General features: G+C 41.8%; 2 protein-coding genes across 3 annotated transcripts in view; one reads left to right on the forward strand and one right to left on the reverse strand.

Annotated features, from left to right (window-relative positions):
- Nxpe4 (neurexophilin and PC-esterase domain family member 4) overlaps positions 1-26261 on the forward strand; it is a 247750-nt gene that overhangs the window by 163560 nt on the left and 57929 nt on the right. The gene's annotated exons all lie outside the window — the stretch shown is intronic.
- Positions 284-24855, reverse strand: Nxpe2 (neurexophilin and PC-esterase domain family, member 2). Of its 2 annotated transcripts, NM_001428898.1 has the most exon segments (6): positions 284-2215; positions 2822-3037; positions 4882-4943; positions 7758-8479; positions 23474-23582; positions 24572-24855. In NM_001428898.1, coding segments are annotated over 6 exon segments (1668 nt in total). In that variant the 5' UTR covers positions 24595-24855; the 3' UTR covers positions 284-1679.

Here is a 26261-nt window from a genome sequence, read left to right on the forward strand (position 1 = left end):
CACACACACACACAGGAAAAGAAAATCAGAGAAGAGAGACAGGGAGAGGAAAGGAAAGGAAAAGAAAAAAAAGGAAAGGAAAGGACTGGACAGGACCAGACAAGACCCAGAGGACCTGAGTCCTAGCAGCTCACATCTTCCTTCAATTCCAGCTCCAGGGGATCTAGCTAACGCCCTCTTCTGCCTTCCTTGACACCTGTGTTCATATGTACACACCCACATCCACCCACCATCTCCCACACACACCCAATTAAACATAAAATAAATCTGAACAAAAGAAAAGTTCATTTTTTTATACTTTTATTGTGGGTTGTTTAGAGTCCAGTCCAAAGCTGTACGACCTGATCATTGTGTTAATGTTATAACATTATAATTTTACTTTCTTTCACTCACAAACACAATCCAAACATGGGAACTATCCTTAATAAAAAATATACCTTGAAAAGTAGATAATTATATTTTCTGTCAGGAGAAAGATTCTAGGATACTTATGAAGTTATCTGAGGTCGTTGGAGAAACTCCCGTATCATACTTCTTGTGTCACCTAGAATCAGGATCTTATAATTCTGCATCATCTCATAATGTGAAGTTGATTTTACACAGTGAGTTTGTGGCCTTTGGACTGTGGCCGCTGAATGACAGTGGAATCCAAGCAACAACTGGGTATCAAATCTTAAGAAATTTTGCTGAACAAGAACACTGCTATTGTGGTCCCGTTCTAAGCATTATCTTTTTCTGAGCAGATCATTAAAGCTATGTGTTTTGGGACTGCACATGCCTTTAAAATAAAGACAGCAGCGGCTGGGAAGGATGGCTGGATGATTAAGATCACTTGCCACACTTCCAGAGGACCAGAGTTCAGTTCCCAGCACCCACGTTGGGCAAGTCACAACCACCCATAACTCTAGAGAGGATCTGAAACCCTCTTCTTCTGGCCTCTGCAGACATCCTCAAACAACACCTGATGTTCGCTGACAGACACACTCACACATACACATAAATAATTAAATAATATTTAAAAAATAAGAAATGGACAATGAAAATTTACTATTTAAACATCAAGCTTAGAAGAAGAAACAAGCCCTTAAATCCACGCCCGTCTCCACAGCCCTGAGATATACAATGCCCAAAAGGCGAAGACAAACTAAATGTTCATCAACAAATAAACCAAAAATCAAAGCACAACACATACATAGGAAGAAATTATGTTGACTCTTCATAAAGGAAGACATTCTCATACATTCAGCATAGGTGAACCTTAAAGACATTGTGCTAAGTGAAATAAGCCGGGCACGAGTTCAGCGACTTTTACTATTTCATCTACATGAGATGTTTAAAGCGGTCAAATGCAGAATGTACAGTTGCAGATGCCAAGGTCTGAGGCTCAGAGGAAGTGGTGAGTGGGTGTTTCATGGGTTCGAGATTTCTACTTGGGATGAGTAAAACTGTTCAAAAACTGGATTGTTGTGATGGTGGTGTGACATAGGACTTCACTTGGCACTGCTGAGTTGTAGGGTTAAAAGTGATTTGAGTGGCGGACTGTATGGTGTGTCCATTAAACTACAATCCTGAATATTCGCTTCTTCGTGTGTTAGGTTGTGTTGTCTATGCAAGTACCTATGAGATTTGAAAGAACAGAGGTAGGGAGGCTAGAGATGTTCTCTGCACTTTAAGACCCTCTAGCAAATGTAGTTTAAGAACATGCCAATCTGACTTTCAATCACGCTGTCAGGTGGGTGAACATTCTCACTGCGATATGCAATTGTCATGTCCCAAGCATCAATAATACCCACATTGAGGTCCCTGAAAACGTCCCTTATAATAAGATTCTGAATGCTTCCGTGGAAATCACTGAATAGCTCTGCATTTTCACTTATTTCTCTGATGTTTTCTGTTTTAATTATCACCTTGGTCTCGGGGCTCCGTAAGAACAGTCTCTCTATGGCCTTTTTGACATTGATGGCCCTACGGATGAAAATGTTGATGGGAAAGGGTCTGAAGTGCTGGCCAAAACTAATGACAATTGCTGTACCACTGTCTCCTGCCACCTGGTCAATTTCCCGAGGGATATAGTTGTCATCCTTCATGGAGAACAGCTTTTGAGTAACAAAGGGATGGCCGTGCTTTTTCCACTGAACCAAAGTATGCCGTTCAGTGTCCAGAAGGATGTGAGTTTTAAAGAGTCCAGATCCATGATGATCAAAGAATTTTAAGGCTAATGGGGAAAAAATCAATAAAACTTTTAATAAAAAATAGCATAATTTTAAAAGAGCACACAATCTGTAAAACTTTGGCCTTGATGACTTCTAACTAAGGAATTGGTGCTTACACAAGGCAGTGAATTTGTATCAGCTGCCTTAGAACCTTCACAAATTTTTGAAAATTATATTAGGATATGTGAATAGGAAAGATAGTCCTAGTGTCTATGACTAAACATCTAAAATGTAGCTTTAGTTAAAACCTAAAGCCTGGGGGCTAGAGTCAGCAGTCCAGAGGATCCAAGTTAGATTCCCAGCAACCACACGGTTACTTAGAAATATAACTCCAGTTCCAAGGGATCCGATGACCTCTTCTGGTTCTACAGGCACCTCATACACACGGTGTGCACAGGCAAAACATCCATGCACATAAAGGAAAAGAATACAATGTAATAAACAGTTTGTAAAAATAAAAATAGCTTAAAGTCAAAGGTCTGGCATATTAAAAGTAGTAATAAAATAAAGATCAGATGAGAGCAAGCTCTATTATTATTATTATTATCATTATTGTTGTTATTATTATTTAAAAATAACAGAATAGTAGTTTCAAACTAAAAACATACTTTTCACAACTTGGTGTAAGTAGTAAATCCATTGGCGCAGTGTTGAATCACCCATGAGGTAGATCAGTTTTCTTGCCAAACAATTATTTATGTATTTTATCTCCCTGAACTCATTCTGTTCACAATGTGCTGTAATCCACCTTCCTCTCAAAGTATAGCCACTGGGGAAAGGAGTCTCCATTCCAATCTGGCATTTCCTTTTCTTGCTCTCGGTCTCTAGCAACAACAACAACAAAAGAATCCCAGAATCAGTAATTTATTATCACAAGGCATTTTAAATATTTAAACTAGTCTCCCGATCCTCTTCTTTACCCTCTTTTTTTTATCCTTGTTTCCTTCTCAATGCCTGCCCTCCTTCCTTCTACAGATATTTATTTAATTAATATTAATCGTGTTCAAGGGATGAATAAAATGTTCTTACCCAGTAACTCTTCTTGGAGCAGGGATCTGTTCTCTCTTGAGACATTACAGTGTCTCCCTGGAATGCTCCTTGTCCCCAGAGCCACTCAGGAGTGGGACAGCTAACCATATGGGAAAGAAACTGTAACCAGGGCTCAGTGGTCCAGATAAATAGTCCAGCAGTGACATTGGCCGTGGTGAAATTTCAACTCTCCTCAATCTCAAGCTCTTAACTCATGAAGACCTTAAATGCTCTTGGGAAATGAGAGACCTACACTCTTTGTGCTAAAATTGTGTTCCCTGGTTAATAATAATAATAACACTTTAAATATTTTATTGCATTTAAGACTGAACATGATACTCTCACTGTGGGTCTGTCTTCTACAGAAAAACAATGGAAGTCATGATCCGCTGTTCTTAACACTCCGCTGTTGATATAGCCCAAACTATCTTCATCAGTCCACACTGAATGTTCCACCCAGGAAGGTGGCAACTTGACACAGAGTAAAATCACCTGAGAAGGGGGGTCTCAACTGAGGAATAACAGGGTCATATTGGCCTGGGGGCATGTCTATGTAGAATTCCCTTGATTATTAAGTGACGTAGACAGAACCAGCCCACAGTGGGTGACTCCATTCCCTTGAAATATGGTCCTGGATTATATAAGAGAACTAGCTGAGCAGCAGCCTGTGAGCAAGCTATAATAAGCAAATTTCTCCATAGCTCCTGCTGTACCTCTTTGGCTGAGAAATGAGTTCTTTGGTCAGAGGTAATTCTTTGTAGAATATTAAGCAGGCCTCATTCCAGGTTCCTACTTGAATTTCTTCCCTGGCTTCCATCATGGACTGGAACCTAGAGATATAAGCCAATAAACCTTCCTCTCCTAAGTTGCTTTTGTTCATGGTGGTTGTCACAGCAACAGAGGAAACTAGGGTAGGCATTTGTTACTTAAAAAGCACATTTTTATCTTTGGGGTTGAGGGAATGCATTTAAGGATTTACAGTCATCTGTATTGAACATCTATCAGCTGTGTTAGTGACTGTAATAATTATTACTGCAGGGATGAGGAGAATATCAACATCAGCCTGGCATTATCTTGTTAGAAACTTCCCGACTTTGACAGAAATCAGTCTAGGCAAAGCTGTCCAATTTTTTTCTCAGCTGTTTGAAGATATTTTAGCATAGTACCAGCACCCAACTGTTGATTTTAGAGGCTAGCCCTCACATTTTGAGTAGGGGCAGCTGTAATTCCCTAGAATTTTGTTATCTTATTCATGATGAAAGTTACTGTGAAAATACTTGCTGAGTGGTTAAGAGACTTTGCTTCTCCTGCAGAAGACCAGAGCTCAACCCCAGCAACCACACCATAGTTCACAGCAATCTTCTAGCTCCAAGAGATCTGATGCCCTCTTGATTTCTTTCAGCATTGCACACAGATGGTACACATACATACAGGCAGGTAAAACACACATGACGTAAAATAAATGGATTTTAAATTTTTTAGAAATATTTTCCAAGCAGAAAATACCATCTTTAAAACCCAGGGTATCTCATTTGTCCCAGAAAAGAAGGGCTCAAAATGTTTATATGTATGTAGAATATATATGTCTCAAAGTAAGGCACTTATTTACATTATGGTTGGTAAGACACACTGGACTTACTGTTCTTACACGGTGAGACCGTGATGGCCAAGTTCTTCACCACTTCAACTCCTATGTTGAACCTTCAAAAAATGGGAAGATAAATTATCCTAACATCTGTCCAGATCTTTAAGAATGAGTCTCTGTTTAAGGTGAATTGAAGCACTCTTAATTTTCTGTAAATGTTGTTGTTGTTGTTGTTGTTGTTGTTGTACACTCAAGGCATTCTGAATATAGGTCACATTTTAGAAAATAGGTTCCCTACTAATGATGGGGAAATCTGGAAGTCCAGGGTGTCACGTATCCTCTGTAGTCAATCAACCAAATCTGTTTGTGCATCTGTGTATCTAGCTGGCTACCCACCCTTTAATTTTAGCTCTCAGGCATATCCAAACTGATGCTTCATGAATCCCAAGTGAGAAATGTGGCCCAGCGTATTTATAGAGCACAGTGTCACGTCACAGTGTCCCAGGGTTGGGCACTCCCGTGTGATTGTTCTATGCCAGCTATTGCCTTTCCCTTTGCCACCTGAAGAATTCAGGCCCTCCCCGAGCTTTTTCTGGGAGAATGAGTCTCCGATTGAAGAGCCTCACTCCCAGAACTTCTGACTCCACCGTTCCACATCAAATTCAAGAACTTGGTTTTTTCACGTCTCTGGTGAAGCTGAAGCTACAAGGACATTCATTACTCTGACCACACTAACCTGAGTTATTACATTACCTTTCTGGTCCTATGCTTGAGCCCAACCTCTTTCACTATCCTGTACAAAACCCTTATATGACTTTTCCTCAATGACCTACAGAATAAATACCAGCCCACATACCACATCCTATGCATAGCCACCTCTTCAGATTCATCCTCACCAGCTTTTTGCTTTCCCAAGTCCTTTGGCAGTCTGCTTTGCATAGTCGAATATCTCCTTGAGAGTAGGAATGAGGTCTCTCTTGAGGGCTATAATATTCCAGACGTCTAGCCTTATAACTACCACCCCCAGGCATGAGTTCTAAAAACCCAACTGGTGACTGTATTGCATGAAATCAAACTTGATTGATTAAGAATCAATTGTGACTGGAGGAAGGTGGGACTCTGCAGGATTAGAGCTGTGGGAGAGGTAGGAACTGCAAAACCAGCTCTGCAGAAACCTCCAAGAAAAGCGAAGGAGACATTTCCCAACACCAAAAGAGGATTAAGACTCCCAAGAAAGGGCTTTCAGGCCAAGTGAAAATAGTGTGTATTACAGTCTAGCATTTATTCTCCTTCATCTAACCCAGGAAAGGCTGAATATTGTAAGCTATCAAGACCTGGCTGTGTGGTCACTTTGGTTCCAAAAGCCAAATTTTAGAGTGTCAAAATTAAAATACGTGTTGGTTGTATAAGCATACTTATTATAATGTGTCTTTTTGATAATTATGCGTGTGTGCATTATTTTAGAAAAGGGCTGTAAGATTGCATATACATTTTCCAGCCACTTGAGAGCTTTGGATTTTCTGGCATATAATCAGGAGACTAAGTCAGGATGAAGTCTACCTTAAGAGAGGGTGAGATGTGTCTAGTGAGAAATTTAACAGAAATTAAACATAAATGACCTGCTCTCACGCAAAAGAAAAAAAATTCTATATCCCTGTGATCTTTTCTTTTTTAAATTTCTGTTTGTAACTTTATTTTTTTATTTTATTTTACGTGAATGGGTGTTTTGTCTACATATATATCTGTGCCCACGGAGGCCCTGGATCTAGAGTTCTAGATTATTGTAAGCGGCCATGTGCGTGCTGAGAATTGAACCCTCACTAAATGCTCTTAACCACCAAGGCATCTCTCCAGCGCCATTAGCGTCATTTTTCAAATTAAAAATAAATATTTGAAAAGGCCAGTGGCCTCTTTTAGCTGACCCATAAGACAAAGCTGTAGCTCTCTTCGTGTGTTTTGGGAGGAAACCAAGAGAAGGAGAGGGAGGAGGAGAAGTGGAGTCTGGTAGAGAGGGAGGGTCAGTTGTGCCCTGCTCTCTTATGTCCCCATGTTTGAACTGGATTTGAACTTGAATTTCCAGGGCGCTGGTCAGCCCAGTTGCTCTCCTGGACATATCATAAAAACAAGTCCTTCTAACAGCAGTACTTCTCGGCTGTGCAGTCAAAGGCTCTTCAAAAGAGTGATCAGGAAAAGACAGCTGACCCAAGGGCTTGGAAAGGCAACTCGTGAAACAGATGTCCAGTTTGATTGACAGAACGTGAAACAAGAAGCCTGTAAACAGGCTAGAGCCCGAGTTCCACCCTCAGAACTGTGCATCCATAAGAATGGCTTTGAGTAAGGAAAAGTTAATATATATTAACATATGTGCGTTTTAGAGACATGAGCTTTGGGGTAAAGCAAAGGTCAACAGAAATGTGGGTGGGGACAGAGAGCAGCACCTGAGACCACTGATACCGTCTAACTGAAGCCAGAGGATAGCTCATCTATGAGAGACACCAGTGACAGACAGGCGTGAGCGAGTTCAGGAGACAGTGCTGATGTACAATCTCTAAGGGTTGATGATTGGTCGGAATAAAGCATATACAAAGTAACAATCCTTTTCATTTAGTTAATAGTACATGGGACGGTATTTCATGAAAACGTTATGGGCGATACTGACTCATAAAAAAAGAAGTATGGAAATCACCATACACGGTGAGAAAGAAGATGGATATACTGTGTAAGGCTCATCACTGCTTCATGCCTCTCAGCCAACAGTGCGGGTAGTAACCCTGAATGCCACCTGAGCCACCTCTGGAGGATGGACGTAACTATAACTCAATCAAAGCTGACCTGACCGTTTGATGAGTCAGTGTTAATGGATTCAAAGGTTTAGCCAGATCCCAAGTCTACCTTCCTGTAGTCCTTAATGAATTTGAAGACATGTTTACCTCCGGAAAAGGAGCTTCTCCTTAAGGCTGAGGTAGGAGACGTCACTATTCTTGGTTGTCATGTGGGTCAGGGCCTCACAGGGAACACCTCGAAGTTTCAAGCAGTAGAAGGCCTCGTGATCTCGAGCATCCAGATATTGACACAGCTCCCCACTTGTGTTTAAGCTAAGGCCACATTCGGTGAGGACATGGGCGGTGCCATTAAGAAACTGGCCAGTGAAGATGATTCTGTCATAACCCTGGTTCCTTGCTCTCCAGAGAGCTGACACCCCTTCACTGGGGTGCATGAGCAGGATAGACAAGGAGACTCGGCCCTCCCAGAACAGAGTGAAACTGACCAGGTAGGTGCCGTTGTTGAAGTCTGTCACCTTTCCAGAAGCTCCTGCCTTCAAGGCTGGGGAGGACATCCTGGCCCTCAGGAAATCCCCACCATATTCCTTCCTGTGACCAAAATAGTCCTTGGCCACCAGCAAGACGTCCAGCTGGTCTCCTATGCAGTACACACGCTGAGGGTTGAGGATGGTGGCTGTGCTGTGTTTGGCGCTGGTGGTGCTGCTATGGTTGAGGAAAGGTCTGGGCGGGATCTGCTGGTTTAGCTTCTCCAGGATTGCCATGTCTGCCTCCACTGAGGATGGTGTGTTCTGAAGCTCTTCCGACGGCAAGAACTCCTTGAAGATGCTCCATCGTCTCAGAATGATGGGGTTTTTTAAATGAAACATAAACTGAAGTGTTGAAAAGGACACATTTACTAAGAGCAGTTAAGAGAGCTTGCTTTCAATATAAATTAGTATGACCCACTTTTATGCCTTTTAGCATGATGAAATTGCATTAGACACCAGTCCAGTTGGCTTTCCGCTGGGGAATGAGAGGAATTGATTTCCACGGAGTGTGACTACTGCTGCTAGCAGACACTTCCTTTTGGAATCATTGCCTTAAAATTGTGTGTGTGTGTGTGTGTGTGTGTGTGTGTGTGTGTGTGTGTGTGTGTGTGTGTGTGATTTTATTTTAACATTGAATCTAAGTTTGTTTGAGTTCCCATCCTTTTATCTATCTTTTTAAAATAAAAATCATGTAAACAAATCACACAAAATCTAGAAAACAAAGCAAACATTTAAAATTATGATCTCATGTAAATTCTATTTTATAGTGCTATATATTTTATGTTCCCTATATTGCCTCTCATTTCTGTTTTTTACTACATTGTAATTATAGCAAACAAATAGTTTTAACATTTTTTTGCAGCTATGGACTATAACAGCTTAAAGCTTGCTAAATAACTTTTGTGATCTTTGTTTTTATTGAGTTAGGCCTACCCAGATCATCAGGAAAACACTATGGACCATAGCCCTATGATATTAGACAATTGGTTGCATCTGCTAGTTATTATTTTATATAACACTTGGATATTCCTCCGTTTTTCATGGATAGAATTACCTCTTTATGATAGAGTCCTGGGGATGAAATTACCCAATCACACATTCCTGGAGTAAATGCCAACCAGTCAAACAAGATGATGTTTTGACTGCCAAGTGTGTATGTTCGTCCTCCCTTCTTTTATTTCTTCCTTCCGTCCTTCCTTCCTTCCTTCCTTCCTTCCTTCCTTCCTTCCTTCCTTTCTGTGACAGGGTCTCTCTATATAGCCCTGGATATACTGGAACTCCCTGGTCTAAGTAGACCAGGTTGGCCTTAAACTAACAGAGATCTGTCTGCCACTGCTTCCCAAGCGCTGCAATTAAAGGCATGAGCCATCATGCCCGGCTGCCAAGTATGTCCAAAGGTAAGATTTTAAACTGTCACCAGCAACACATAAAACTAACCTTCACGCTACGCCTGTCTCACTGGTCCTTGTAGCAAACGAATCAGAAGGTTCATAACCAATGACCTTTTTCTAGAGTACCAAGAGAAAGATTTAATCGAATGAGCTGTTTACTTACCAGTCAATAACTGCTATTGTCAATATCTGAATGATGAATTAGGAAAAAGTGTAACTCTCGGTTTCAGAGCCTTTCAAGTCTCCAGATCCCCCCTCCCCCCGCTGCCTACAGAGGCCTACATTTACCCAGTAAGTTAAATTGGTGCAAAGAATCCAGGCTCAGAAATTGACTTGTGTTTGTCCACTGAGTTTTGCTTTTTAGTTGTCTCAACATGCTAGTTCATTTGTTTTCAACTATTTTTTTTTTGGCACAAAGAAATTATGTAAAAATAATTGCACGGCATTGTGTATAGAATTACGGAGCTACCCAATTGAACGAACCATACGGACTCCATCTTTGTTTGTTGATGACTTTGGGCAGCTGCATGACCAGCCAGAGAAAATCTCCCTCCCCGTATCCATTAGTTAAACTATTTTGGATTAATTGTGAAGCCTTGTCAACACAACCTCTTGACGATGTAGCAAATGAAGTTAGAATTTTTCTACTGCACAAAACTGTAGTTACTATGATACTGGCGTGTTTCAAATTTATTTTTGTTTAAATACTGCTTTACTGACATATTTTTTCTTTTAAATGGTCTTTTAAATTTAAATTTTCTCCATTTAATTTTTTCCATTTAAATTTTAGTCTTTTGTTTCTCAGTTCAATATCAGCTTGTCAACGTGATAACCATTTTAACACATAGTCCTTTCAGGACTTTGGTTAATTTTTTTTTGACATTTTAAATTAACATTATTGTATGTGTACATTGAGTAGTGGAGGTGCATGTGGAGGTCAGAGGAAAACTTTGTGGAGTCGGTCCTTTTTATACTCTCTCAAGTACCTTCCAGGAATTGAACTCAGGCCCTCTGGTTTGTGCAGCAAACGCCTTTCCCCCACTGAACTGTCTTGCCAACTGCTGTCTCTCAGCTTCTCCATTATATAGAAAATAGTGTTCTTTTCAAAAACCACTTGGTATTTTTAGAAAAATTTAATATTTGTATTTGATGCCATGAACATTCTTCTGTGATTTGTTTCTAGTTTTTTTGTTTGCTTATTTTTGGGTTATTTTGTTTTTTTGTTTTTCTGTTCCCTCAAACTTCGGTTTTCTAAATATAAAATTGTATTTTTAAATATTTTATTCTTTTGGTCATTTAGATTCAGTCATGCGTATTAAAAGGTGTATCTTGGGATCAGCAGTATGACTCAGCACATAAAGGCAATTGCTGCCCAGCCTTATGACTGAGTTCAATCTCCAGGGCCCACCATGGAAAGCTCTTACAAGCTGTCCTCTGACTCCCACAGACATGCTGTGAGGGGCACAAAGACACTAGATTCTAAAAGGCAAAAAAGTTTTAAATTCTTAAACTATTTTTTAAATTTTTTAAATTTTAAAATATATTTACCAAAATGTGTTTACTCCATTGGCTATTATAAAAAAGATAATCTGCTGTTTTAATTGATTTTAACACTGACTTAATTGACTATCGCTAATATATTACAAGAGGAAGATACAAAATGTTGTTTAAAACCGTTTTCTCAGAAATCCAAATGTACGAAAAATAACAAGCATGAACCTTATAGGTGACAACTTTGCCAGTATATAAAGAGCCCATGAGTGCAAAAACTAGGTTGTGATACATTGGCCTGGGACAGTTCAGAATGGTTTTATAAAGAAACAAAGATGGAGACTGATTGTTAATGCTTACTGAAGTAGCAAAAACACTTTAATGAATAATTTATTGGACTGGAGAGATGGCTCAGTGGTTAAGAGCACCCGACTGCTCTTCCAGAGGTCCTGAGTTCAATTCCCAGCAGCCACATGGTGGCTCACAACCATCTGTAAAGAGATCTGATGCCTTCTTCTGGTGTGTCTGAAAACAGCTACAGTGTATTTATACATAATAAATAAATATTTTTAAAAATAATTTATTGTTTTTAATTGGCAAGACATGTGCGTATTTGTAATGTATAATGTGGTGTTTTGATGTGTGTGTGCGTTGAGATATAAGTGAATCAAGCTAATTAGCATATTCATCACCTCACATTCATCTTTTTTGTGAGAACATGGAAAATCTTTCTTAGCAATTTCAGTTACACATTGCACAGTCTATTACTGCTAGCCAGTAGCCAGTCACCCGACAGACGACTGACTCTCTGAACGGTGTTTGTGTAGATGCTTTGTACCCTGTGACCAACATCCCTCATCTCCATTAGTATTCATCTGTAACCCTGCTCACAGCCATTCTCCATCGTCCATCTAAGTTCAGAATTCTAACTGCACTTTCCAGTCAAATAAGGTAGCCTGTCTCTTTCTGGATCTGGCTCATTTCACTTAGAATGTCCTCCAGTTCCACTGTGTGTGTGTGTGTGTGTGTGTGTGTGTGTGTGTGTGTGTGTATGTGCATGCATGTATGTACATGAGTGAATGTGTATATGGATGTGCATGTGTATATGTATGTATGTGTGTATATAGGTGTGGATGTGTGAATGTATGTATGTGTGTGTGCATGTGTGGATGTGTATGTGCACATATGTGCTCCTGTGAGTGTGTGTGTGTGTAAAGTATGTAACATATACTTTTTGTCCATTGATGGACATATAGACTGATGGATAAACCTTGGCTGTCATGAAATTACTTAAAAGCAGAATTGCTCAATCACACAGTAATTCTGCTTTTAATTTTGATTATTTAATTTTGATTTATTACACTTTTAATTTTGTGTGTGTGTGTGTGAGCACGCGCACATGCACGAGCCCCTGGATGCCAGAAAAGGGTTTTATGTCCCTTAGAGCTAGAGTTACAGGTGTGGGCCACCCAATTTGAGTGGTGGGAAACCAACTCAGATCCTTTGCAAGAGCAGCAAGTATTCTTAACCATAATCTATCTGTCCAACCCCTATTTTAAGTTTTTAAGGAATTTTCATAACATTTACCATAATGCATAAGCTAGCTTTCATTCTCACAACAGTATGCAGGCTTCCTTTTGTGCCTCAACCTTGCCATCACCTACCTTTAGTCTTTTGTATGATGGCTATGCTAACAGATAAGAGGTGATGTCTCAATTGATGTCTCTTGGATGATTAGCTCTGTTGAGGGCTTGTATACCTATTGGTCATTCATATTTCTTCCTCTGAAAGTTATCTATTCCAGCTCGCTATGCATTTTCTAGCCGTGTGGTTTACTTCCTTGCCACTGAGCTTGAGTTCCTTACACATATGGACCCCTGTATGCAATGTACAGCTTGCAAATGTCTTCCCATGTGGTACATTCCTTCTGCAGTCCCATTTGTCTTAGCTTTTCATATCCCTCTGGAGTCCTATACAAAAATCTTTGCCAATAACAATGACAAGAAACCACCCTTGTTTACGTCCAGCATTCTAAAATTTCAAATCTTTGCTTCCTTTTGCATGAATTTTATGCACAATATTGAAAGGGGCCACTTATATTCCTTGCTTAGAAGTCTAGTTTTCCCAATACAATTCCTTAGACTGTCCTTCTTCCACTGTATATTCTTGGCGGTTTTGTAGTAGACAACTGGCAATAAATGCATGGATTTGTTGCTGGGCTCTCTATTCTATTTCGATGACTATCTTTTATGGTAGATTTGGAGAGCAGATGTGTAAAGCTTCCAGCTTTGCTGTTTTGGAAGGTTCAGAGATTTTAATGATACTATACAAATTTTATGGATTTTTATATTTCTATTAAAAATAGCTTTGGAATTCTGATCGATACAACATTGACTCTGTCCATGGTTTGGGGTCACATGGAAGCTTTAATGTTCTCGTCACCTCTGAACACACCCTAGTTTTCTATTCTGTGTACCTTCTTCAGTTTCTTCCATTAATGTTTTACAACATTTAGTGTGCTGGTCTTTTATCTTTGTGGTTTATTGTATCCTGAAATATGTTACTGTTTCTCATGCATTCACGAGATTGCCGTCTTGAGTTCTTTACTGAGAATTTTTGACTCATATTCAGCCACGTTCCTGGTTGTTACATGTTGGTTTATGTACTGTTTGTTTCCAAAGATCATAAGACGTATCTTTTCCATGCTCGCCAGTATGTTTGCCTTAATGTAACCAATCACTATCCTCCTGTCTGTCATTTTCTCACCCTCTCTTCTACTAGGTAAATTTTTAAGAACTTGGCCCATAGTCTTCATCACTAAAGGTTCTGATGATCTCCAGGTAGACCATGACTATCCATGGCTGCCAATCCTTCAGTGCCCACATCCCCTTGTGTCTAACCCCTACAGCAATCCTCCCATTGTAAATCGATTTCTATTCTCTAACCTAACGTAAAAACAACCATACACTTTCTTTACTTTTTTTCTTATTTATTTCATGTACATGGGTACACTGTCCCTGACTTCAGGCACACCAGATGCTCATTAGAGGTGGCTGTGAACCACCATATGGTGGCTGGGATTTGAACTCAGGACCTCTGGAAGAGCAGTCAGTGCTCTTAACTGCTGAGCCATCTCTCCAGCCCTCCTTTACTGTTTTGTAATCGCTTCTATTGTGTCATTGCCATAAGATTTTATATCTGTTCAAATAGCTCTATTACATTTGTTGTTTGGGAGGGAGCATTGCCACAGAACATACTTGGAGATCAAAGAACAGCTTTGAGGTATCAGTTCTCTCCTTCCACCATGTGGGTCTTGAGAGCAAACTCACATTATCAGGCCTGGCCCTTTACTGACTGAGTCGTCCCACTGGCCCTCAAGTGTCTCCAATCCTAAAGTAGGCAGGCCATTTGAGCAGTTTATTCTCCTATAAGTATTCTCCTGTTCTTCTGCCCATCCCACACTCCCACAAGTCAAGCATCTTGAGAGCTCTCCCATCCCTGTTAGCACTCTCTGCCACCACTCGTGCATTGTTATTTGACTTAGTTTTCTCTTTACACCTCATTATCAATGATGCTTCCTTCTTGCTCTCCAGCTCACTTGTGGCAATGTCTCAGATTTCCCACAAACTAAACTGTCTAACACTTAATACATCTATTATTTTTAAAATCAAACATTTCTCCACAGCAGATTTGTATATTCAATCATGTGTCTAAGGAAGACCTCTGCTTAGATGACATTAAAAGACCCTAAAGGTAAGCACTCAACATCTAAACACATCTTTTGTCCTCTGATATTATTCCTCCTACTTTACTAATAAGAGACAGCATCGTCCATAAAGTGGTACAAACCTCATATACAGCGCCTGGTTAGCTCCAAGTCTTTACCTCCCACAGTCAATCAGACCTGCCATCAATTCGTTAATTGCTAAATGAGCCGACCCCTTTGGAAGCTATGCCTGATTAAAAGGTAGTGAATGTGTACCCCTTCAAAGCCATTCTTCCTTTCCTTTCGTTTTTTCAACTAAGCCACGTTGAAAAAACTTACAATGCACCAGCTAAAGTCACTCTGATTTTCCTGATTCATGTGTGTGTGTGTGTGTGTGCAAATATTCCGTACACATTCATGTATGCATACATATGTATGTGCAGGTACATGTGAAGGCCAGACATTAACATCAGTTGTCTTCTTCAATTGCTCTTCACCTTATTCTTTGAAACAGGCTCTCTCTCTCTCAGAATCTGAAAAACACAGATTAAGCTACACTTGCTGGCCAGCAAGCCCCAACATCCTCCTGTCCTCTCCAGCTCTGGGATTACAAAGGGATGCTACACACATGAATGCTACACACATGGATGCTACTACACATGGATGCTACACACGTGGATAATACCACACATGGATGCTACTACACACGGATGCTACACACATGAATGCTACACACATGGATGCTACCACACATGGATGCTACACACATGGATGCTACCACATCCTGCTTTGCTTTATTTTTAATGAATGTTGAGGAACCAAACGCAGGCCTTCGATTTTACCTGGCAAACACTTAACAACTGAATCATCTCCCCAGCCCTCTGTCCTTTTGAGGAAGCCTTGAGCTAAGCATACCAATACGTGTTCCTTTCTGCACTTCATCTATGATCTATGATCACTTCTGCACTATGATCTAGGAAATGTGCTGCTTTCCTATAGGACTATGTTTATGGCTCCCATATAAAATCGTCATGCTTACTGTATTTAGAGAGAACATTGCTTTGCAAATAGCCAGGTACTTTCCTTATCTGCTGCATTTACTCTTTTTCTTTATGGCTTTGTACCCACAAACATGCAAATCCACTGCCTTTGACTACAAAATTGATGGCCAAGCTAGGATTATTTGCTTGAAGGCTTTTGCTACTCAGTTCCTGTTAGCAGAGGCCAGTGAACAATGGCACTTTATCCTAGGCAATCTTTCCTCCTTGCAAGAAGCAGATCCTGAGCCTATAAGGAAGGAAAAGCCCTGTCAGGAAGATAGATAATTCACTATCTTGGCAACTGCTACCCTTCTGGAAAATTCTTTAACTACTTTGACACTTTTGTTCAGAAGTTTCCTTGAATCAGAAAGTAGCCATTAATGTACACATAGAGAAGGACGAGGTGGTTTGAAGTATATGTGAGGGTTATTAATAGATTTAGCAGGTTGTATCAGACAGCATTTAGGGAACTGGGGGAATTGGGAGAAAACTGTCCCGATGGGTCTGCTTAGAGACGCACAGGAAGCCTCAGAGCAGATCTAGGAAATCAAAAGGAATCTGTCTTGGCTGCTGATGGTTTCAGTCTAGGGAGACTGAACAACATTTTGAAGACCTAAATCGAAGTCAAGGAGATTATGGTGGTTTTGTTCTGTTTGATTTTCAAGTCTAAATATGCGAGAGGTATATACTATTACAGAATATTCTGAAATCCTTTGACAATGGATCAAATCCAAACTTCACACCCAAGTAAAGAATTGTAAAACTTACGCTAACTAATTTCAGCCTTAATACAGCAGGACTTCCTCTTGAGAAGCCGATGCCCAAACTTGGGCATCCCTCTCTTTCTAGTAATTCCTGTGCTAAAACTAAGTTCTGCTACATACTGACTCATCCCAAAATTCTTTTCTGCTACAAAGTCAAGAATCCTGGATTTTTCTGAATAGAAGTCTCTAAAAAGAATTCAGCCTGTAAGAGGCGGCAGGATGAGGCCCCTGCCCCTGTCTGTGCCCCTGCCCGTGCCAAGCACTAACCCTAATGCATGGTTATAAAGTTCTTTGACTCCCTCGTAGACACTCTGCTCTGCCCTGCTCTGCTCTGCTGGGTTTGCATCTTATCTTGCCTACTTTGTTTTGGTTTTCTGAAGCTAGAACTCCTGTGAGAGCTCCCCCAATCCTGTTGAGAGCAGAGGAGTGTGTATTGTGAGTGATATGTGCATTTTGACAGGGGTCAGCCTGGCCTATAGGCCAAACTAATTTGCCTGTGCTAATTAGCCAAGCCATTACCTATATAGGCCAGGCTCAAGAGGGATGCCAAAGATTTCCTTGGGAGCCCAAGTATGAGTGTTTATGAATGATTAGTGTGAGCAAAGACTAGCAACCACAGCTTGCTCCTCCTGAATGTTTGAAGCTCGAGAACTGGCCTACAGAGACCTCCTGCCAAACCTAGCTTTACCCCACTCCATGTCATACCTAACAAACACGCTGGTATTCCAGGTTGCAATGGTAGGGACAGCTGTAAGAGTCGTGGTAATGGAAGCAGTTAGAGAAACCCACCCAATCCCAGGTTCATTGCATGGGGTCTACATGTCTGTCCTTTCTTCATTTCCCACTGCCCCAGCCAGGACCTTGGGCTGTGGCAAGACCCATTCCTAACATAAGCAACTCCATTGCATGCATGCTAGCTTCCCAAGACTGTGTCAAGGTGACTCACCCTGGGGTGGGGTGATAACCCAGGTGAGTGAACCACATCAAGCAGATCATTCTAGAATTCAAAACACACTAGGAATGGTTGCTTTGAGTGTAGCATTCTTCAGCCTCTCTCTTGACCTTGAGGGCTTCCTCCAGGTGCTCCTTGCTGGTCCGGTGGGTCTTCTTCCTGGAGACCAGGTTTACTCTCCACTTTTGGTTGCATGGTGGCCCCAAGGGAAGGTTCAGTGCCCTTTTGTCAGGGTAGTTTCTAAGTGCTTGTTTTAGAGGGATTCAAATGCTTAACAAATAGTTTAATCAAAGCCTGTTCTCAAGAGAAAACGGAACTTTCTCCAAACCAGTATAGTGTTTTATGAGCCCTTAACTATTTAAGATACAATGCTCTTCCCTTCTGTTTCAGCTTCCTGTGTTTTTATCAGAGTACAAAGTTACTTTATTAAAAGTGTTCTCAGTTCTGAAAAAAAAATGGTAAGAAAGACTAAAAGGAACCATAAAATTTAAAAAGATATATAAAAATTATGGCCATAAAACATATTTTTGTTTAAAAATGCATTTAGATAAAAAAAAAGCATTTGAGGTGGTAGACTAGTTTCCTCCTAAAGTAAAGGCTTACTTCAAAAGGAAACAGAAGAAATTAAGAACAAAACCAGAAATTCCAAGCATACTTCAGAAGGTCCAAAAAAGTCCCTCCCCCACACAAAAGAAAGCTAAAATGTAAAGTATAATTATGTGTATGTGATTGAGTTGCTGTCAATAAATGCTACTTAAAACTTGCCAAGCTGGGTTTACCCATACTTATTACAGTTCATCAGTCAGCCTGCCCAGAATTGAAGAAAAGAAAAAAAAGCAGACAGTGAGAGATGCCACTCCCAACTCCTCCACTCCCCCATCACTCGAGCGGGCTATACACACACACACACACACACACACACACACACACACACTCTCTCTCTCTCTCACATACATTCACACACACACTCTCACACACACTCACACACACACACACTCTCACACACACTGACACACACTGACACACACACTCACACACACTCACACACTCACACACACTCACACACTCACACACACACTCACACACTCACACACTCACACACACTCACACTCACACACACTCACACACACTCACACTCTCACACACTCTCACACACACTCACACACTCTCACACACACACTCACACACACTCACACTCTCACACACTCACACACACTCTCACACACACACTCACACACACTCTCACACACACATACACACACACACTCTCACACACACATACACACACACTCACACACACACGGGGATGGGGGGATCAACTTTTTGTTTTGGCGTTTCCAACATGGAGATTAAAATAATGACAGTCCCAAAGGCCTGCAGCAAATGATTACAGGCAAGGAAAGAATCCCAGTTCTAGCCCTGGGGAAGAGCTAAGGCCAGTAAGAACTTGTCAGTACAAAGAGAGGCCACGGAAGCAGGAAAGGATTCTAAAGGGACTGATGTTTGCCACAGCTATGAGGAGGAAAGCAGAGATCTAAAAAGTAACTGTCCTCTGCCCACTGCGGAGGGTAGGAGCTCCTTAACCAATCAGTAGGATGGGAGATGGGGGCACCCTGACTGTTCAGTGGGGTGAGGGTGGGGTGTCTTGACTATTGAGTGGGGTGGAGCATCAAGTGCCTTGACCCTTCAGTGGGGTGAGGGGATGGGAGGAGCTTTGACCCCTCTGAAGGTGCAATGGGGAATGTGAGGGAGGATGTCTCGCCCTCACAACACCACACCACACCCCCATCAAAGCCCAAAGCTTCCTAAGCTCTCCTAGAAAAGCTCACTCAAGCAACTAGAGACCACCAAGGAGGCTCCTTTGGTATCTCTGGGTATGGCAGATGAAAATGCTAATTTTCTTCTCACTAATGGAGCTTGCAAAATGATAAATATAGATGTCTATACTTCAAAGTCAAAAGAGTTATTATTGTCAGCCCCAGGACTTTAGAAATGCTTTGCATGGAGTGGAAATCCCAGACGGACTCTAAAATGAAGATGCTGATGGTGAGACAGTTTCCGCTGCAGGAGCACTCAGTGGTTTCTGAAACTGTTCCCATAGCACTTCCCCCAAATTAATTGTAAGCTCATCTTGCATAGAAACAGAAGGAGCAGATGACCCAGCAAGGATGTAGATTGACCAAACTGGCTGGTAGACTCATGTCAACACGAGTTGTTTGGACCGTATGACTCATGGCACCCTGAAACACAGGCATTAGCTGTTCTAGTCACTTGTATTTTAGGGAATTAAAATGAACACGAAGTCTATAATCTAAAAATTCATATGGACTTGTCCATTCTATCCCTCTAATAAGCCAGGAAGGAAAAGCCAGGCCACTGCCTTTCCTTCACCTAGGACAGCATGGGGCAGAGAAAACTAGAATTTACACAATCACCAGGGATGTATAGATACTGTCTGATGGTACCTGATACTGTCTCAGGATGAACAGGGAAACTTGACGAGGCCATATTTTCATCTTCCTGGATTTGGGTTTGTTTTGTTCTGTTGTTTTAGATTGCTTGTTTTTATCTTCACTTTTTGTTTTGGGGGGTTTTGTTTTGTTTTAACACAAGGGATCTCATTCTTAAATTCAAAAAGCCAATGGCCACTCTGTAGTCTGACAGTCTCATGAGGTAGATCTGAGTCATAACAAAAGTAGAAATGCTGTCTGTCTACAGACCTGATCCTAAATGTGACTACCGTTCACTGCACAGTGTGTCAGAGGGGAAGTGAAAGGTGTGCTAATAGCAGGGCTAGCCACAAAGCTGCCTTCTGGTCTGACTCTCTGGTTTCTCTGGATTCCCTCCCTCACTTCCCATCCCCTGCAGCTCTGCTCTGCTTGGAGCAAACAAAAGAGGAACTTGAGTGTCTCCTTTCTTAGGGAGAAGATGGACAGGCAAACAGATAAAAGTTCACTCTGGGCCAATACTAAATTTTCCCTATGGTTTAATTTACTGCGAAAAAGAAACTCTGTGCAAACAGCTCCAGTTTAAAGAAGATCACACAGCTAACCCAACTGAACCTATTGCTTATGATATAACATTCTGATTGGGCCAACAGTACTACCCTTCAAAGAGCAGCATTGGACAGAAGCCTGGGGGCATGGGCTTCACAGTCATGCTACCAGTTTAGGCTGCATGAAATATCCTTACATCCTGAGGTAAAGGTTGAGCTCACAATAAAATACATACATATTCAAGGACAGGTTACATCTTCTCAAAATAGTCACCTGCAGAGGCAAGTCTCCACCCTATGTGCTAAAAGGTTGGGTATATGTTAAAATCTGAACGGAGGAGGTCCCTTCTGCCTCAGATTAACACAATTTGATAGTACCCTATTTGAGCTTACTAATAACTTAATCCCAGGCTCAAGATGGAACAGGAACAAAAGGATTCACGTGAGCCCACAAACATCTGCTTCTGCGGACTGGGGTAGTGGCTCACATAGAAGCCTTTAAGAGGTCATGTGAGTACAGCAAAGACTTCCTCTGCCCACATCGTTGCTCTGGATCACCCCCACTCTCTCTCTCTCTCACTGTGTGTGTGTGTATGTGTGTGTGTGTGTGTGTGTGTGTGTGTGTGTGTGTGTAAATCTGTAAGTGTGCGAGTGTGTGTGCATGTATAAGTGTGAGTGTGTGTGCACACATACAGCATATGTAGAGAGATAAAAGATCAATCTTGCCTGTCAGTTCTCCCTCTACCTTGTTTTGAGACAGGATCTTTTTATCGTTCACTGATCCATACACTAGACTACCTGGCCCATGGGCTGCTAGAATTCTCCTGTCTCTGCCTCCCATCTATCTCGCTGTAAAGATGGCTATTCTTGCCTGTCAACTCAACAACATCTGGAATGAACCAATGGCTAGGCACACCTGTGCGGGATTGTTTTTGTCTTAATTAAATCATTTGAAGCGGGAAGACCCATTTCTAATCTGGACCTTTGAGGTGGGAAGATACACTTTTAATCTGGATCTTTTGATCTGAGCCATACCTTCTGGTGGCAGCTTAAATAAAAGAAGTGGAAGAAGGATGCTTGTCCCTCCCTGCTTACCCTTGCTCTGGATAGCAAATCTGTTCTTTCACTGGCGTTCGAGCCTCTGTCTTTGTGATTCTAGCATATACTGAAGACCAGCTCCATCCAAGCTCAGAGACTGAAACTTCCATTGGTAGATTGTTAGACTGGCTGGACCACAGCCTGTAAGCCATTATAGTACATCCTCTAGATAGATAGATAGATAGATAGATAGATAGATAGATAGATAGATAGATAGATAGATAGATGGATGGATGGATGGATGGATGGATGGATGGATGGATGGATAGATAGATAGATAGATAGATAGATAGATAGATAGATAGATAGATAGATAGATAGATAGATAGATAGAAAGAAAATTGATTCTGCAAGTTCTGTTCTCTGGAGAGCCCTAGCACACCAGGGTACTGTTTTTTCCCTTTTGTTTTGAGATAGGTTTGCTATGTGCCCCAATCTGGTATCAAATTCACTGTGTAGCTAAGGCTGGTATGGGATTTATTAAGTTGCTCAGACCTAGTCCCAAGTGCATGATCTTCTTGCCTCAGCCTTCAGAGGGCTGGAATTATGGGTGCTTTCCACATCACTCAGTTACTACCAGGCCACACTCGGGGCAAATTCCTCTGCTTACAGAAGAGAGAGCTTCCACCTGCTCTGAAAGACTGCGGGCACCTTCAGAGTTGTTTGTTTCCTGGGAGAAGCTTTTTGAGAAATCAGACAGGGTCACCAAATCAGTCTGACTCTTTCTTAAAATTAGCGTGGCGTAGACACAGCCTATTGCAATAATAAGCTGCACAAGCCTAGAAAGTGTTCCAGTCTGCCATCTTCCCTTTTCGAACACTTGCCCTGGGCCCTACATTGAGCATACTCAGAAATGTTAATCTTAAACTGGGAAAATCTAAGACTGTGCCTGTGTCTGCTTGGACTTCTCTGTCTAAATAAGTATAAACTCCTCAAATAAGATCCTCACACACCCATCGTTCTGAGAGAACAGTGCCTTGCCAACCTCCCCAGCATTTCCTTACTTGAAACAGGTATTTCTTTATCCACTCTTTTAAGGCCGGGTTGTATTTTTGTCTCTGTAATTGCCGAGACTTTAGCCCAAGGCATTTAGTTACAAATCCTGTCTTAAATTGGTTGACTTTTCTTCCTCCTGGTGCCTTCTCTCAGGTCATTGTTATTTCTTATCTGGGTCAGATCACTAAAAGCACCTTTCTTTACTTTCTTACTAACAAGTTACTTATCTAGCATCTGTTATGGGTTTGACCCAGGGTTATGGCACCAAGTAAGTATATAGCAAAATCCTTGTTGTCCTGGATGTTACCATATGTTAGCAGAGATAGACCAGCAATCAATGGTTGTAATAATTTGTTAAATCCTATAGTCTGGTCGTAGCAAGCAAACAGTATTGTGAAGAAGAAGCCAATTGGAGAAAGAGAAATGCAGAGGTGAGAGGGGGCTGCATCGTCAGTGTCAAGAAGACAGAAAACATCTGAGCCATCAGATGATTGGGGAGAGGAGAAATGGGGAGTCCAATCAGATAAGGTTGCAGAAAGGGAAAATGCAAGCAACACTAAGTGAACCATACAAAAGATAACAAAACTTCCATGAAGGAGGAAGGGACTGAACAGATACGGTTGGGTTACAGCCGCTGAGGCTATAGGAGGAGATAATGTTGAGGCAGATGGCAAGGCCAAGCAGTAAGGAGAGGCACAAATCCACCTGCCATTAAAGAAACAAGAACTGCCTGTGTACATATACTGTGCAAGGGAGCGGTGTCAAATAGAGACCCTTCTTATGGTGCCTTGCTAAGATGATAGGCGCTGTTAACATTTACTTTTTATGTTTACAAACAGTAGCATTTAAGCAAAGCCGCTCTGACCCTCCCCGGGAAATTATGGAACAGGAAACAATTCTTACCTCTGTGTGGTCTTTTGAAGTCATGAAGACGACCCAGAAAACAAAGATAATTAACACCATCAGGAACAGTTTCCGAGCTGAGGCATTTGGAAGCAAAGAGAGCAGTGTCCTAGGGGTGAGGATAGGAGAAGTCATTGCAGGTTAAAGAGAAACCTGGCTCCTCTGAGAGCCTCACTGACTTGCTCCTCTGTTGTTTCAGAGTGGGCTCTCTTGGGATTTTGCCCAGTCACTATTGAAAATCAGATAGAGAGCTTTCCCTGGAGGCAGGGAACAAAACAGGTTGAGAGACTGCAGGTTTCTGACTCAGGAGAGGTTTCTGGGCTGTGCCAGATCTGGAAGCTTTTCTTGTATTCAGGACTTTGTGTGGACAGTCAGATGAAGTCAGCAATCATTTGCACAGAGGATCTCCTCCCCTGAAATTCTCCCATGATCCTGCTCATCTGGTGAGTGCCTCCCAGATGCAGTTATCAACCTCTCCTCCATTTATTCCATTTTTAAAAGCAACTTCCTTCTCCCTCAGGTTATATTTTTTTTTACGTCACAATAGCTGACCAACAATTTCTCCCAAAGAACAGCAGTTTCAGAAAAACTCAATGTTGAGTGGCCAAAGTTTGCATCTTACTATTTTTTAAATTCGGAATCTCAAAAAGAAGAAGAAGAAGAAGAAGAAGAAGAAGAAGAAGAAGAAGAAGAAGAAGAAGAAGAAGAAGAAGAAGAGGAGGAGGAGGAGGAGGAGGAGGAGGAGGAGGAGGAGGAGGAGGAGGAGGAGGAGGAGGAAGGAAGAAAAAAGCAAAGAACTAAATTCCAACAAAAGTTTTTTTTTCTAAAGTCACAGTGTTTGGAGGCCCTCAACTCAACACATTTCCACATACATACACATATTATACATATAGAGCTGGCATAAATCAACACCTATCCTTACTATACATGGAGCAGTAATTTTTCCTGGCTATTCTATGTGGTCCCATGCCGTTCTTTCCAACTTTAAGGTATTTTTAAGCCCATATCACATAACTTTGCAACCCCCTGCAGCAAAGCCCCAGCTAATCTGTAGCCCTCCCGTGGCCCCCATAGCGACGCCAATTAGAAAGTACACACCGATGGCTAAGTGCCTTCCTCATGGTCTCGTACTCTCCTACAGCTATCCAGAGAGCTATCAGAGCTATCCAGAGAGGCACCTCTGTGCACAGGCTCTTTACATTTCTTTCAGCTTGGAGGTTCTATATAAGGCTTCAATGATCAAAAGCTGACCTTCGATTTGTAGGCTCAGTGCCATCGCAGAGATTGCCAACCTTAGTAACCTGTTCCTGTTCACCACGAATCACGAATCGGGGAGGAAGCTCTGAAGTTTGCTTGTAGAGAGGTTGTGATGGGCAAGGTCTGGGCTGCCGACTTTTCTTTACTTCCAGCCAGATTTGACATGCTTATGATAGTGCTCCCCACCACCACTCCACCCTCCTTATGATAGTGCTCCCCCCATGCCACCCCACCCCACCCTCCTTATGATAGTGCTCCCCCGACCCCACCACCACTCCACACTCCCCTCAGTTTTTTTCCAGCTGTCCAATCTGTCTGTAGTCCCTACCTCTAAGACAGCAAAAGTGACTGAAAGGAGACCAAGCAAGCCCAGGACCACAGGACTGCCTCAGAGTTATGAGCCTCATTCTTGGCAGTATTTCAAAAGTTTTCTTCATAAACGTCTTTGTTCTAAACTTTTATAGATGTCTCAAACATTTCAACAATTTCAATAAAATCTGAGGCTGCAAGCAGAGCGTCCACAGATCCCAATCCCACTGTAACCTGTGTGATGTACATAAGGACTGGAGTGGGCAGACGTGACAGGACCCCAAGGATGCTAAGCAGTCACAGAGAGAGCTACCTGTCAAGAGACGTTCTACCACCACAGGACATGGGACCAAATGTGGATACACCGTTTGCTCTTCAAGAGGGTGGTCCATATCTAAATCTCTCTGTATAAAGATATAGATCTAGATACAGTTATGTACACGCATGCATGTATTGAACAGACACATAGATATAAATGCATATAGCACTCGTTCACTTACAACTATGCCAGTTCTTCTAGGCATGTGGCCACGTAACTGTATATGCGTCAGTGGCTGTAGTCACAGCACACTGAAAACATGCATAGAGGGTTCAGAGAACAATTTGGGGGAATGAAGAAAAGCTATCAAGCCTGCCAACCCTCCCCACCCACGCTCTCGCCCACTGTCATGTGCTGTGTGAAGCCTGAGAGCTACAGCCATATACCACAGTACCATTCCAGTCAACAATGGCCATCTTCCAATGGTGGTGTCATAAGACTATATCATCCGGTGACACTGTACCTGCCTTACTGTGTGTAAGTACCTACTATGCTCGCAAGGCATCTGTGTGATTTTCATAGCTTATCCTTCTTGACTAGTGCTGCAGTGAGCAGAGAAGACATATCTCCTAGGTGCAGTACCTGTGCTGCCCTTGCGTGCATATGAAGCAGCCGAATCGCGGGGTTGCAAGGTAGTCGCTTTTTATTTTTTGTGGAACTGCCATACTGCTTTCCCACCAGCAGATGAGTAGAAGTCTCCGCCCTTCCTGTCCTTCTTACAAAAGCCTTCATAACAGGGACGATCTTTAACCATATCCCTTCATCAGTTGCTTGACGTTATCTCGTCCCTAATCTTAGGCACAATTCACCAATGAAACCATTTAGTCCTAGGCTTTTCTTGACTGAGATTTGTGTGCGTGCGCGTGCGTGCGTGGGTCTTTTTTAGATTTGTTTTCTACGGGG

The sequence above is a fragment of the Rattus norvegicus genome, chromosome 8 (genome assembly GCF_021556685.1).
Source record: "Rattus norvegicus strain SHRSP/BbbUtx chromosome 8, alternate assembly SHRSP_T2T, whole genome shotgun sequence".
Classification (NCBI taxonomy): Eukaryota; Metazoa; Chordata; class Mammalia; order Rodentia; family Muridae; genus Rattus; species Rattus norvegicus.